Raw genomic sequence first — 15,578 nt, 5'->3', positions numbered from 1 at the left:
AAAAGTACTGGTATCATGTGTTCCCAGAAGGACCTACCTCATAATAAACAAGCTGTTGAATTCTGCACCGTTTTTGATTTCGAGGTAGATTGAAAGAGTAGCTGCATGTAGAGCTCATTGCAATAGCTTGATCTGGAGGTGACAAAGACAGTTGCAAGTTCAGATTACAAAAGTAACGCAACCTCCTGGAAGTACAGATTGAGAAATAGGTGATCTAACAGTAGGTGCTACTGGTTACCTGCTTTTTTAATACCAATTAGGAGTCCATCCAGCCTCCTGAGTTGTGCATCTACTCACAAATGGTGGGCAAGCCCCTTGAATCAGAGGGGGCAACATTATCTCCCATCTCATCCAGTTGTTTTCCCCTAACCAGCCAATATCACCTGAGTCTTCTCCAGATTGAGTCTCAGGCCCACAGCTTTTACCTGTGCCACATTCTCATTGTGACCTAACTCTTAGTTAAAAATGGCGTGTGCCACGTTCTCACTGTGACCTAACTCTTAGTTAAAAATGGGGTGTCACTGCATCATCCCCTGCATCCAATCCCTGTTTGGTTTACTATAATTTTTATTGCTTCCAGCATGAATACCTGTCCTCAGGGAAAAGTATGAATTCATGCAAATACAAATTTCCCCAAACATGTCTCTGAACAAAACCTAGCCTGACCAATTATTCAAGAAAAAGAGAGTTGCAAATATCATCAAATTTAATTCCCTTGTTTTAGTCATACTGAATGATTGAGAGTTCTTTCTCTCTTTTCCATTATCTGTGGAGTGCAACCAATGCTCATTAGTGCATTATTAGTGCTTATGTCTTGGATTGATATGTTAGAGGGTTAGAAGGGAGCTAACAAGTTATCTTATATTGTAAACTCTTTGTGGCAGGAACCATATTTTTGCTCTTTGTTTGTACAGCACCTAGCCTGTGACTGGGATGGCTTGGTGCTACTGCAATACAAATAATAAATAACAGTTATAATCTAGTTTGACTCCCTTTATGAATCAGAAAGGACCATATCATATCATGTAACTATCCTTTTAGCTTTAACTTTTAACACACACATGTGCTATGTACTTCATTTACCTACAGGTTTGGTGCCTGGGCAATGAAAGCAGATACCACATAAACAAGACCGTAGATGGTTCCACCTTTTCTGTACTCATCCCCTCCTTAGTTCCTGGTATTCGATACAGTGTGGAAGTAGCAGCAAGTACTGCGGCAGGACCCGGAGTGAAAAGTGAGCCACAGTTTATCCAATTAGGTAAGCCTTCTGGTAAATTTGCGTATAAATTCAGTGCTGTGTTTATTTTTCCTTTTATGGATCCAGAAATATTTACAAGTCAGGCAGAATGCAGAGTGTTGCTTGAATGTTAACATGAGATTAGTATTTGTGTTTTTGGACATGTATTGGAACTGGATTCTAAAGACAGTGTTGTAACAGCATCTCTCAAAGGTTTGTTGTATAATGGTTGCTGCATTTTTTTTAAACAAAGAGTCACAATTCATTATTGGTTTTGGCTGTTGATTTTTGCGAAGTGGTTGATACTTAAGACTGGCGTAGGAAAAACACAACAGTTTAAGATGGGCCCGAGCCACCAAGTTTGCTACATTCATATTAGTTCTGGCCTACCAGTATCAGGGCAAGGGATGCAACAGTGATCTTTGCACTCCTTTTTTCCTCATCTGCACCAACCATTCCTCTGACACAGTTTAAGATTGGGGGCCATAGGATATGGATATGTCTGGAAGTGATGTGGGATTACTGCTGGTTTACAGAACAATATTTAAAATGCCTTGCAGTATAGTGATGCTGCTCTTTATTAGCATGATGAAATCAAAACATGCTGTCCCATCAGACCAAAATAGAACCTTACCATGTTCCTTTTGACCTTGTGCCCTTCTCTGTCTCCATCATCAAAAGACCTGTCCAGTTATGTGATTTTACAGTTAAAAATAGGCAGTTACTGAGAATGAAAAAAGGACCCTATTCTGAGTGAACAATTGCTGCAATACCAAAAAATTACATTTAGCCATTGAAATTAAGGGAACTTTCAAAAAATTGCTTATAATTTGGGCTTGTGACTCCCATTGATTGTAATAGAAATTGCATAGCAAGAATGCAGAACTTTTTAAAATGACTCATTAATGTAGTACCTATAAGTGCTCATTGGCATGTTCTTTTCTGTGCTCATTTTCCATTCTCAAGAATCAGGGTTTTTGTTTCGCTGCTGATATTTTGAAAACCTTGAAATTTTAAGTGTTATAGATACCAGCTTAATGAAGAGGCCTTGATGTCTGAAACTGCAGGCTTGATATTAACATTTTTCCTTAATCCATCTGCTAGTAAATTAATCCTAAATAAACGCCAGTTTTACAAGAACATGATTTATTTAGTTTCCCTTCCTTGCCTTTCCAGTTAGCATATTTGGAAAAGGAACATAGTTGACCATTTGCCTTACCAGGGCTGAGCAGGGCCACTAGCCTGCTTCCAGCAATGGCATGTATGGACACTTCACTAGAAGGCAAAGGGCAGTTAGATAACCATGTCCTATTGAAAGTCAATAGGAATCAGGTGCCTCATCTTTGAAAATCTTCTCCTAAGGCTATTGATTAGTGCTTCACAAAATAAGTGGAACTTAGGCTCCTAAGTGCATAAATCATGTTTGAAAATGGGACTTAAGTTCCTAAATCAGTTAGGTGCTTTTGAAAATATTGCCCAAAGTCTCTTTCCTCCAGATCATATTTTCTGATTCACCTGAGATCTACAGTAATCAAAAGTTATCATTTGCTGTTTAGTGGCCTCAGTGGTTCGTGATCTTAGTCCAATCCCTAGTGGACAGATGGTAACATGACAGTTAATGTCCTTAATGACATTCTCAGCAGAAGCCAGGGATTGAGCATTATGGCATTTTGTAAAGAAATAATTACACTGTATGAGAGTTCTAAAAAACCCTACCATCTCACTCCCCAGAGCTAAAATGTACATTTGAGACACATCCCTGTGCCACACAGCATGGTGGTAGTACATCATCCCAGTGGGAGGTCTCAGAAACACTGTTCCTGAAGTAAGCACATTGCCTTTGGGGACACTGAAGAAGCGTTGACCCGAGAGTCCCTTGCTGTGACCTTTAATAGTGCACACCAGGTGCCCATCTCTTGACAAGCTGTGCTGGCTGGTGATGAAGGAAGTGGCACAAAGCCTCTTTCTCATTTGCCTCCTTTCAGGGACGTTAGCACTCTTATGAGTACAGGCCTCAAGCAAACTTTGTGCTCCCTAAAAGAAAGGATTTTTCTAGTGCCCTTTTCAGCTCCCTCTCCTCTTTTTGTACCCATAAAGGATCAGATATAATGTGTGGTGAGATCCTCAGTCCCACTACTGCCACTTTACACCAGGTCAAAGGACCAGAACAACGTAAAGGACCTCAACAGCCTTGTAACTAGCTGTTGGAAGGATTCCCTTGGTATAGATGCAGTGTAAGACAGCTGTATGGCTCCCTTCTGAGGACCCCTTTGTAAGCCCTGGAGCAGAAAGCATTTGTGGGGAACACACTGTGGAGATTCTGAGCAGTACTGTGGCCCATAGGGTATCCTGGAGGGGCTGCCATAACTCAAACAGGCCCCTAGGGCTACCTAAATTACCCCAAGGAAACTCTTCACCCAGAGTAGCCTAGGATTGTGAGAGTGGTAAAGTGGCTTAAAACTTCCTTACCTTACCCTGAGTTCTGTGCTTGTGCATCTTAGAGGCTAATCATAGAATCTCATCCTTGGTTCTTGGATGTGCTCCCAGAGAAGAAGTAAAGCAGTGAGGGATAGATAGCACCATTGTTTTCCAGAAGCTGTTCTGAGGATACAAAACTTATCCTTATTGCTGATGCCATCAGTCTAGTACTTTCCAGAAGCAATACATTCATTTAGATAAAGAGGGCATTTTTTTTTCCTTTTTGGGTTTTGGGAAGGGGGGCTGTGTTTGGCGGTGGGTAAGGATGTTGTTCATAGAATGTTTGGCGGGAATTGCTAGTTCCGATATCTATATGCTAGATGAACTGCATTCTTGCAATCACCAATTTGAGAAATCTGTATTTCGTTCTTAGAGCCAGGAAGCTTAAATCTTTTGCTTTGATGTTGATTTCTGAATTAGTATGCTGCTACCTTTATTAAACTGATTACAAATTCCCTGTGTGCATATTATATATACTGTATGATTTGTATATTCATTTAAATTTTGGAATGTCTCTCACAATTAAATCAGCTTTAGATCTTACTCTGAACAATTCTTGATTAAAAATTGAGGGCTAGATTGTGACTAGCTCTAAAACTTCCCCCTTAGGATTTAGTTTGAGTAAGTCCCCACACAGCACACCCCTCCCCTGCACAGATAGGGCTATTCAGATTTTGGAGTGCTCTGAATGCTCTCTCGTGCCAAGAAATGAGTATGTGGACCTTTGGCTGAGCATGTGAGTAAAAGTAAGTTGCAACCATTCAAGGGCTACAGAACATTACCCCAGAGAACTGTTAATCCCTTTGATACTGATCTCCACCATAGCTTCTGTACAACGATGGAGTACCATGGATGGCAGCTTTGAAATGTTGACACTCCATTGGTTTGCTGATGGTTCAATAGAGAATTACCTGGTACATCCTGCAGCATGTTCTGTCCAGTGTACTATTCACATGAGGCATCTCAGATGCAGTTAATATTACTCATAATAAACATATTACCCTGAGTGAATACATTTTATGCACTTATTTCTTAAGAGGTTTCCGTAAAATAATTATAAATGTTAAGTGTTTTTTTCAACCAGTGGATGTCTCAAGTGTACAAAATACAAGAAACTCTTATTGCACCTTTATTACTCTCATCACTCACATTAAGACATGTGATTTGTGAACTAATTAGGATGCCTTTAGGGATATCATTCTGTCAGCCACTGCAAGTAAGCTGCCCAACACAATATAGTGTCTTTTTCAGGCCTGCAGTAGACTTTCAAAGGTGGCCTGCTTTGCCCACCCAAAGCCCCACTGATGTCAGTGAGGCTGCACATGGGCAGTGCACTGCACTTACATGCAGTACACTATAGAGCTCTAGCCTAAAAGTGGCACTTCTCCATTTATGACATTGTATATAACTAGAAAGAAGGCAAAAGAGAATATTCATAAGTTGATTTCTGACCAAAGAATTGTCTTTCTACATTATATATACCCACATTGAGTGGGGGGGGGGGAGAGGGAGCAAGTTATTGCAAAGTCAAGCACTCAGAAGTTAGGAAATGCCAGATTTATGGTTGCCCGTGCAACCTTAATTCTCACTTCCCTTTGACCAGCTATCTTGTGCACTGAATGAGGCAGGAGTCCTGTGGAACAGTACCTGATTGTACCATTAAAGACTGTATCTTAATGCATGCACATGGAGGCATTTGCACAGGTCACCGTGATTCTGAGATTTCATAACTCTTGAATTTGCATCCTAAATAACTTTATTTTAACATAGTGTTTTTGTATGTAATTTACTAGTCTATTTTGAAAAGGACAAAGAAAGAAACCAATTGTTATGTGCAACTGTAACAACCTCGTATCTTATATCACCAGCATTTAAGCCCTGGACCTTCCACACAGCACTGCAGATTGCTAGTACCTGAACTACAGACCTAACTACATTAACTGTCAGCAGGGAAAGTCTGTTATCTTGGGGCCAGGAAATATGCCAGTTCCAGGGAGTGAGGTAGTCAGCCTTCTCCAGCAGCTCCTAGGTATTCTCAGTACAATGTGTGCTTCGGCAGCTTTGTCAGCATTGTGAATGTGACCTTAGAATGTTCACAGTTCCTTATTATTTTGTATGCTGCCAACATTTACCTGGAGGAACCAGAAACAACAGCAGTGATATGGTGATTTTCAACAGTTTATGTGTCGGCTAAACCTGAATGGATTTTCATGGCACAAAGAAAAGGCATTTTTCTAGCCCAAGGGCTTTCTCCCTTTTCCCCTAATTTCAAAGGCCTGATGCAAACAACAAAGTGATAGAACAAAAAAAAGGCTGCAAGAATCTTTAATAATGGAAAGTGTTAGCAACATAAACACATGGGTCACTACCAGCTTCCCTTAAAATTAGTGGTTAGCTTAGCTTCTATTATTAAAATAAAGGAATATATAGTCATATACGTGTGTGTGTACAGATACATGTGTGTGTACAGTTAAATGACTGAAGCTAAAGAATAAGAGAAAAAGAAAGTGTGTGTGTGTGTGTGTGTGTGTGTGTAGAGGTGTAAAATATATATATGAAAAATGAGGCTTTGTGCAGGTGTAGCAGTCCACACATGCATAATGTATTTCAGGCTTGGTGTTTTAAATACAACAATTTATTACGATAATATACAGGTATTTCTAGTGGCTAACAGAATATCACTAAAGGCATGCTAATTAGTTCTCAAGTTACATCTCATAATGTGAGTGATTAGAAAAATAAAGGTTCATGGAGTATTTTGTACATGAGACATGCACTGTGTGAATAATGCACTTAACATTTGTGTGTATATATATATATATATATAAAAATATTACCACTATATTTGTTTGTGTTACAGAATCATTTACATTGCTGGCTCCTTATGCACAGCTTAGGGCTTCATAAATTTTATTGATTCTATGCTGTAGTATTCTTTTTTTTTTGGGGGGGGGGGACCAGGGAGAATAAGGTAACTTTTTCTTTATTGTAAATACTTCATTAGAAGTATGAAAGAGTAATATTTAAATAACAAAGAAATGTTAACATACGCAGAACAATAGGTGAACAGTGTCTCCAATGAAAAGTCACTTTTCTGTCAAAGAAAACAATTTCAAATAATATCAGCATTTAAAAAAAAGTAAATGTAGTTGTTTTGAAATTAGAATGATATTGCAGTTTTCAATATCTTAATACAGCCTCAGCTGCTGTGAGACAAAAGATGAGACATAGAGTGGCAATTTTAATTCATTAGTCACAGTACACTTTATACAGTGAAGCCCATCTGGCCACTTGCATGGAACCTCACTTGGCTGTCTCCATAAAATCTGAAGCAACCCAATTTAACCTTGCACAGATAGCCATGAAATCTATAAATCTAGGAGACACAAAGGGTGTATTGGTAAGAAAAGAATAGGTCTGCTTGCTGAACTTTCAGACTATGAGTGCTCTTAGGATCACAGAAGATAAAAGGGCTTGTTATGTGAAATAAAACTTCCAGTCAACAAACAGTCAAAGGTAGTGATTGCTTGTGAAAATAGGTATTGAGCCTGGATGTCGTGTAGAATAAAATCTGAAATTCTGTGGAAGAAAAAGCCAAGGGAAAAAAACTATTAATAATGTAACCATTTCCAATCTATAAAGGTGTCCCTTTCCCAGAGCAATTGTTTTTCTACAATATGGCTTGTTTTCCCTGTAGTCTATAGTGACACTGTTTCTTTTATATATATTTATACTTTTTTTGGGGGGGGGGACATGGGGTGTCATGATTAAGAGTATTAACCTGTTCACTGGTTAGTGCTGAGAGCATTAATGCTGTTGTGTTTTAAGTGAACTGATTTCCATTTCTTAGTCAGTATGCATTAACAGAATTTGATCAGGCCACTTGAACAAACAACATATTTTTCTCCTAAAAGGACCAATCTCAGGACCAGATTCTACTATCTTACTCACATTCAGTAGTGTTTAATTCTTTGACTATTTACTCTGAAATCAATGGGACTGATCAAAAAGTTAGGTATTACACAGTGTGAGTGATGTAAGGTATTTATACATTGTGAATGAGAGTTTCAGAATCTGGTCCTCAATTCGGGGAGCAGTAATACAGATCTCTTAGCTCACAAATTTGCAAAGAGCACCTCTTACTGCTAAAAATCAATGTACCCAGATGATAAAAATCTAGCAAAATGTCTTCTTGCTGAGCAACCTCAAGGCAATTATAGGATATTGGTGAGTAGACCAGTCTGAAATAGTGTTAATATTTACAGACATAATATATGGAAAGAAAAATGAAATTTTAGGTTAAAATAATAAATACCCTGTATATTAAAAATGAAAACTCTTATACATTTAGTAATTAATGAAAACATTTTCAGCTGTCCTTTGTTTCTGTTCTGATTTCTAAATTGAGGTAGTTGATCAAGGGGCCTCTGCTTTTTCCACTACTAGGAAGGCCTATTGATTATTTTTAGTGCATTGTACCTTTTCTTGGCATATTTAATATCCCTTCTTGCATTCTCAAAGCTATAATTTTAAAGACTAGCTTGTCCAGCCATGCTAAGTTGGTAGAATCAAGTTACTTTATTCACTCTCTTCTTTAGCTAGTCTTGAATTTTCAGTCTTCTTGAATTGAGGTCAAAATAAGACTCTGAGAAAAAAACAGACTGTGTAACATGAGATACAAGTCGCCTGTCAGAAACTGCTAAATTTAAAAAACATCTTTTCAGTATCCACCTTGTATAAATGTGTTTTGAATTTGTAATGCTTCTATGATTTTCACTTCTGGGGAACTGTGTGTGTGTTCATGTAGCTTGTTTCTAAGCTTTAGTGGAATTCTGGAAACAGACTTCTCCAACACATTTCTCCTTAGTTTTCTGTGGTGATTTTGTTGTATTTTATTTTTAAATTTAATCTGAAATAATTTGATTTGTGTTATATTGCAGAAATGATGAAAAATTATTGGCCAAAATTTTTAAACCATGGACTTAGTCAGCCTTCTAAATCCATATTTAGTCACCTAAATAAAAGGGGCCTAATTTTCAGAAGCACTAAGCACCCACAATCCTGCTGAAGTTCACAGGAGTTGGGGCAGGGAGCATCTTTTTCTTCTGTGTTTGTAAAGCACCTAACACAATGGGCTCCTGGTCCATGCCTAAATCTGCTAGGTGCTACAACAGTACACATAATAAGTAATAATAATAGTCGTGTATTACCTCTGAAAATCAGGCCAATTTTATTTGGGTGCCTAAATATGGATTTAAAAGGCCAACTTTAGGTGCCCAGGTTTGAAAATCTGGGCCATAGTATTTTTTAAATCACTGTCTACAATTATTATTACTTAGCAATAATAATAGTACATTTGGTTTTTTGAACTGCACATCCAAATTAATCAGAGATTTTTTGATTCCTTTTTTTAGATTCCCATGGAAACCCTGTGTCACCAGAAGACCAAGTCAGCTTAGCCCAGCAGATTTCAGATGTTGTAAAACAGCCAGCTTTCATTGCTGGCATTGGTGCAGCCTGTTGGATTATTCTTATGGTCTTCAGCATCTGGTTATACCGCCACCGAAAGAAGCGAAATGGACTCACTAGTACTTATGCTGGTATCAGAAAAGGTGCCGAATTACAGCTCTTGATCTGTTAACTGTTGAATGCATATTTACTCGTCTTTTATAACTTTTTAATTAGAAAGATCTCGATCATCTCAGGCCCACTGAATACTTGGGATGTGTCCATTGAATAATTAGATGGGCTTTGCATCAGATACCCCCAACAGAGAACACATGAAAATGTTGATAATGTAGTACTTGTGAATTTTCATTAAGAACCTTAATCAAAATACCCAGGCTTGCTTTTCATTTGTGTGTGTGTGTGAATGTAGTGCTGACAGCTGTCTATATGTTTACAGAATAGGGTAGCAGCAGGGAAAGTTTCCTCTTCCTGTGCCACATGGTTGACCTGAAAAAAGATTCAACTGGATGGTAGTTCAGTATTTTTTGAGTGCTTGCTCATGTCAGTTCCATTCTAGGTGTGTGTGCGCCTACATGCGCGGCTATCGGAGATAGCCATAGGGTTGGCTGTAGCACCTTCTTGAGTGCCATGCCCAGGCGTCGCTATATTAGGCGCCACCAGCCCTATGCCCTCTCAGTTCCTTCACCTATGGTGATTAGTTAGAGCACCTTTCCTTTGCCTCACAAGGGCGAAGGGTTCTTCTACTTCACTCTTTTAGCCTTAAGGCTTTGTAAATATTTTGTTTACAGTAGTTAATTAATACGTAGTTGTTAAGTAGTGTAGTTAGAGATAGAGTCCCAGCAGGGACTTTGCCCCAGGCAGGGCATGCCCTGGTCTCCGGGTTTTAAGCCCTGTTCTGAATGTAACAGGCCTGTGCCTGTTAGCGACCCCCATAGCAGCTGCCTCAAATGCTTGGGAGAATCACATGTGAAGGAGAAGCGTTGCTTCCGCATCTGTAAGAACTTTCGTCCGAGAACACAGAGTGAGACATCCATTTGAGGGCCCTCCTCAAGGAGGCTGCTGTCCACCCAGGTTCCAAGCTTTCCCAGCCAGACTCTGCTCTGAGTACGTTGGCCTCGGTACACAGCACAACCCCCACCACCGGACTCTACCCAGTATCTCTCCTGGTCACCAGTGCCTAAGAAGAGGTCGAAGAAAAATTACTCCCCAGCACTGAGCAAGATGGGCAAAGAACCCAGTTTTGACTGACAGCCAACACTGGAGCCACATGGGGACACTCCCTCGATGGAGCCTCCTAGTCCCCTGAGGGATCCGCCACCTACTCCAGGGAGTGGTAGGGGACCCAGACTGGTGGCAGTGCCAACGCCTTCCCAGGCTCTCCTGGTGCCCAGAAAGCAAAGGCCTCTACCAGTGCCGCCGGCACCAGGTGTGTCACAGGTCACGACAAAGGCTCCCACTGAGGGCGAGCCAGCTGTAAAGACCCTCCCAGGGGGCAGGGTAACGACACTGGTCTCCATAGACGAGAGAGCGCTTCCCATCTCTGTGCCCCAGGTCTCTGTCTTCTGTGGGACGTGCTATCTCACGAGCACCAGGCTCCTGGTCTCCACCCGCTTGATGTGGGTCTCCTAAAAGAAGGCACCAGTCACCATATCGCCGGCACCAATCATCCTCCTACCAGCTGCCTCCTTCCGCACAGATTCCTGCAGTGGGAGCAGTCTTGATCATGGTACCAATCCCCCTGGCCCTGGCACCAGTTCTCCTACTCGAGGCACCGGTCTCATGCAGAGACGGTTAGTCGTGAGACGCAAGTTTCGACAGCCCCTCCATGACCACTGGAAGGTATTTCCTCTGGTTCAGAAAGGGAATTCAGCCTTTCACTGCAACAGCCCTGGCGCAAGCGGGCACCTGAGGCTGCGTTGACCTCCACACTGCCATTGTGGCAGTAAAGCCAGTGGCTGGCGCAATGGCCCTATTGGAGTGCATGGGGCATGCCTGTGATGTCCATGCCTCAGTCAGTCCATTCCGTGGCCACCACCTCAGAGCAGCAACCAACAGCACTAGTGGCAGTGAGCTCAGTGCGGGTGACGCACTCAGAGGCCGGGGTAGAGGAGCAGCTGCCCACCCTGAAACCCTTTTCCCCCATGAGGGATGACCCCTCGGGACCTCCCCCAGTGACCCAGTTGTTGTCCTTGGATGAGGGGGTGGTGGGCCCCTCCCACGCCAGCCTACCAGACAATTTCAAAGAACATCAGGCCCTGGTTCATAGGGTGGCTACGAACTTGGGCTTGGAAGTGGAGGAGATGGCCAAACAGGTGGACAGCCTGTTCAATGAACTCTTCGGCTCTACCCCCGCCTGTGTTGCACTACCGGTACATGATGGGGTCCTAAAAATAGCAAAAGCCCATAGGCAAACTTCTTCCATCCCTCCCACTTCCAAGAGGGTCAAGAAAAAGTATTTTGTCCCAGCCAAAGGGTTTGAATATTTGTATACTCACCCTCCTCTAGGCTCGCTGGTTGTCTCGGTGGCTAACAAGAAGGACAGATGGGCAAACCCGTTCAACCCCCAAGAATAAAGAGGCCAAAAGGCTGGACCTTTTTGGGAGAAAGATTTATTCGACGGCCAGCCTTCAGTTCCAGGTGGCCAACCACCAGGCTGTCTTAGGGAGGTACCAATTCAACTTATGGGACTCCCTCCATAAATTCAAGGACTCAGCCCAGGAATTTGGGGCCCTGGTGCAGGAGGGTATGATGGCTCGAAGGTGCTCCCTCCAGACGGTATGGGACGCAGCCGTTTCAGCAGCTAGGGTGGTCTCATCAGCAGTGGTCATGAGGCATGGCTTCAGACTGCTGGCCTGTCCCAGGAGATGCAGGCCTCAATCCAGGATCTTCCCTTAAATGGGAATGGTCTCTTCATAGGACAGATTGACATGAGGCTGCACGGACTGACACTCGGGCCATCCTTTGCTCTCTGGGTCTGCATACGCTGTAGTCGGCGAGGAAGCAGTTCCAGCCACCCCTGCTGCCGAGGCCTTCACAGCCTTGACAGGGGAAGGCAAGGAGAAGGAATAGAGACAGGAATTTTGGTCATCATCGCCTTTCCTTCTCCCGCTCCCCTGTGCAACCCGGCCTGTCAAAGCCTCACGGGGGCCAGAAGCACTCATTTTGAGGGTGCACTTAAGAGTGATGCCGCAGTCAACTCCCCTGATCATCCGTCTCGTTCTTTCCTCAACCATCTTCGTCCCTACCATTCTGCCTGGTCGCGGGTCACCTTGGACCACTGAGTGCTAGAGATTGTATCTTGGGGCTACACCCTGCAATTCTGTGTCTCCTCTTCCCCTGTTCCTCTTTAGGGACCCTTATCACGAGCAACTCCTCATTCAAGAGTTCAAAATCCTCATGCAGCTGGGGCAGTGGAGGAGGTCCCCTGGGACATGAGGGGAAAAGGGTTCTACTCCCATTATTTACTAATTCCAAAAGCAAAAGCAGGCTCTAAGGCCCATTCTGGACCTGCGGCGCTTCAACAAATCACTCAAAAAGTTGAAGTTCTGCATGGTCTCCCTGACCTCCATCATCCTCTCCCTGGATCTGGGAGACTGGTACACTGCCCTCGATCTGAAGGATGCCTATTTCCATATCTCCATCTTCCAAGGTCACAGATGATTCCTCCGTTTTGTGACAGATGGGCACCATTTCCAGTTCACAGTGCTGCCATTTGGCCTCTTGTCTGCCCTGAGGGTGTTTACAATATGTATGCCACCAGTGGCCGCTTACCTCAGGCTTCGAGTGGTTCAGGACTACCCATATCACGATGACTGGCTCATCAAGGGCAGATCTGGGGAACAGGTGCAAAGGAGCCTCGATCTGATTCATTCCACCTGCCACGACCTGGGCCTGTTGGTAAATAAAAAGAAATCATCTAAAGGCCAGTGCAACGAAAAGCGTTCATTGGAGCGGTTCTTGATGCCACACAAGCCAGAGCCTTCCTTCCAGAGGTGCGTTTCCAGGCCATATCAGACATGATTTCCCACGTGAGACACTAGCCGCTCACCACTGCTCACACCTGCCTGCGGTTGTTGGGCCACATGGCCGCATGTATTTACGTGGTCCAGCATGTCCAGCTCCAGCTCCAGCCAATGCAAGCACGGTTGGCGTTGGTCTACATCGCCAACAGACACAATCTAGACTGGGTGGTCAGGGTGCCAGTTCACATCTGATCATCCCTGGATTGGTGGTTGAGCCCCGAATCAGTGTTGGAGGACATTCCCTTTGCAGCCCTGCCCCATAGCTGACCCTGGTTTCTGATGCCTCAGACCTGGGCTAGGGAGCTCACCTGGGCGAGCTCAGCACGCAAGTCCACTGGTCACGGGACAATCTGTCGCTCCACATAAACGTCAGGGACCTCAAAGCGGTTCGCCTGGCCTGCCAGGCTTTCCTGCCTCATGTGAAGGGCAAGGTGGTACAAATCCTGATGGACAATCCCGCATAAATGTATTACATCAACAGACAGGGTGGAGCCAGGTCATCGGCCCTTTGCCACAAAGCTCTGTACCTGTGGGGCTTCTGTGTGTGGCATGCTGTCCATCTGGTGGCCACACATCTGCCTGGAGCCAAGAACATGGTAGCAGATCGCCTCAGCAGGACCTTCTCATCTTGCCACGAGTGGTTGCTCCACCCAGAGGTGGTCAGTGTGATCTTTCGGAGGTGAGGGAATCCCCAGGTGGATCTGTTCGAGTCCCATCAGAACTGGAAATGCCACGTGTTTTGCTTGTTCCAGGGATTGGACAGTGCATCCCCATCAGACGCCTTTCTGCTTCCATGGTGAGGGGCTCTGATGTATACCTTCCCACTGGTGCTGCTAATCCACAAGGTCCTTATGAAGATCAAACAGGACAAAGTGAAAGTGATCCTGATAGCTCCTGCGTGACCTCAGCAGCACTGGTTCAGCACGCTTATGGACCTTTCAGTAGCCGCTGCCTCTCTGGTCGGACCCGCTGTCGCAGAACCCCGGGAGTCTTCTGCATGCGAACCTGGTGGCACCGCACTTGACAGTGTGCCTTCCGCATGGCTAAATGCGGAAGAACAGGAATACTCGGCCCAGGTCCAACAGGTCTTGTTGGGTAGCAGAAAGTCCTTCACCAGAGCAACCTACTCTTCCTACTCCAAGTGGAAGAGATTCAGGTGCTGGGCCTTGGACCGAAGTATCCGGGCTGAGCAGGCCTCACTGCAGGTGATCCTGGACTATCTTCTACACCTCAAGCTCCAGGGGTTGTCCCAGTTTTCAATCAAAGTCCACTTGGCCGCAACTTCGGCCATCCACTCTCCGTTCCAGGGCACATCGGTCTTTGCTCATGACATGGCCATCCGGTTTTTGAAAGGTCTGGAGCATCTCTATCCACACGTCAGGGATCCCATCCCTCCCTAGGACTTGAATCTCATACTGTTACGGTTCATGGATAAGGCTTTGTGTCTGTCACACAGGTCTCAGAAATCACAGATTTTGTGACTTTCCGTGACCTCCATGACTTCTGCAGTGGCTAGTGCAGCTGGCTCCAGGACTGCTGAGCCACTCAGGCAGTGGCTGCCCACTCGACTGGGGTGCAGGCTTCGTCAGCAGCCTTCCTGGTCCAGGTGCTGATTCAGGATATCTGCAGGGCCACTACCTGGTCATCTAGCCACACGTTTACATCTCATTATGTGCTCACCCAGCTTGAGACGATGCTGGCGGAGCTGTGTTGTAAGCCACATGACCATGAAGTCTGAACCCGCCACCAGGGATACTGCTTGTGAGTCACCTAGAATGGAATTGACGTGAGCAAACACTCCAAGAGTTAAAAACAGTTACCTACCTTTCGTAACTGTTGTTCTTCAAGATGTGTTGCTCATATCCATTACATGACCCACCCTCCTGCTACTCTGTCGGAGTTGATGGCAAGAAGGAACTGAGAGGGCATAGGGCCGGCAGTCCCTAATATACCGACGCATGAGCACAGCACTCAAGAGTATGCTACAGCCGACCCTATGGATACCGCTAAGGCAAAAATCTCTGACGGGTGCGCACATGGGCATGTGCACACCTAGAATGGAATGGACAAGAACAACATATCTCGAAGATCAACAGTTACGAAAGGTAGGAAACTGTTTTTTCATCCTAGTCAGTCAATTGCCCTCTGCTGAGAATGCTAACAACGTCAGTTATATGTGTTAGTTATAGAGTGCTTTTGTGCGTGCATGTTCCCCCACATTGTGGGTGAGAGGTAAGGTGGCTGTTTGAAGAAGCAGAATTGATGGAAATACATCTTCAAGAGTACTGCCTGCAGCCTGTATTCCAACTCACTGTACATCCAAAATGGCAGTATTGGCTCTAGCTTCCAGCCATGTTCACTTTCATGTT

General features: G+C 44.1%; 1 protein-coding gene across 4 annotated transcripts in view; it reads left to right on the top strand.

The window, feature by feature from the left end:
* The window catches only part of ROBO1 (roundabout guidance receptor 1), an 872,802-nt gene that overhangs the window by 807,106 nt on the left and 50,118 nt on the right, over positions 1-15,578 (top strand). For all 4 annotated transcript variants that reach the window (XM_084633794.1, XM_084633793.1, XM_084633796.1 and 1 more), the window contains 2 exons: positions 1,090-1,261; positions 9,133-9,330. In XM_084633794.1, the coding sequence (XP_084489920.1) occupies positions 1,090-1,261; positions 9,133-9,330 (370 nt within the window). The remainder of the gene's footprint in view (positions 1-1,089; positions 1,262-9,132; positions 9,331-15,578) is intronic.

Source organism: Lepidochelys olivacea (genome assembly GCF_965140295.1).
Source record: "Lepidochelys olivacea isolate rLepOli2 genome assembly, chromosome: 1".
In the NCBI taxonomy this organism is placed as follows: Eukaryota; Metazoa; Chordata; order Testudines; family Cheloniidae; genus Lepidochelys; species Lepidochelys olivacea.
This window is presented reverse-complemented; position numbering and strand designations above follow the sequence as displayed.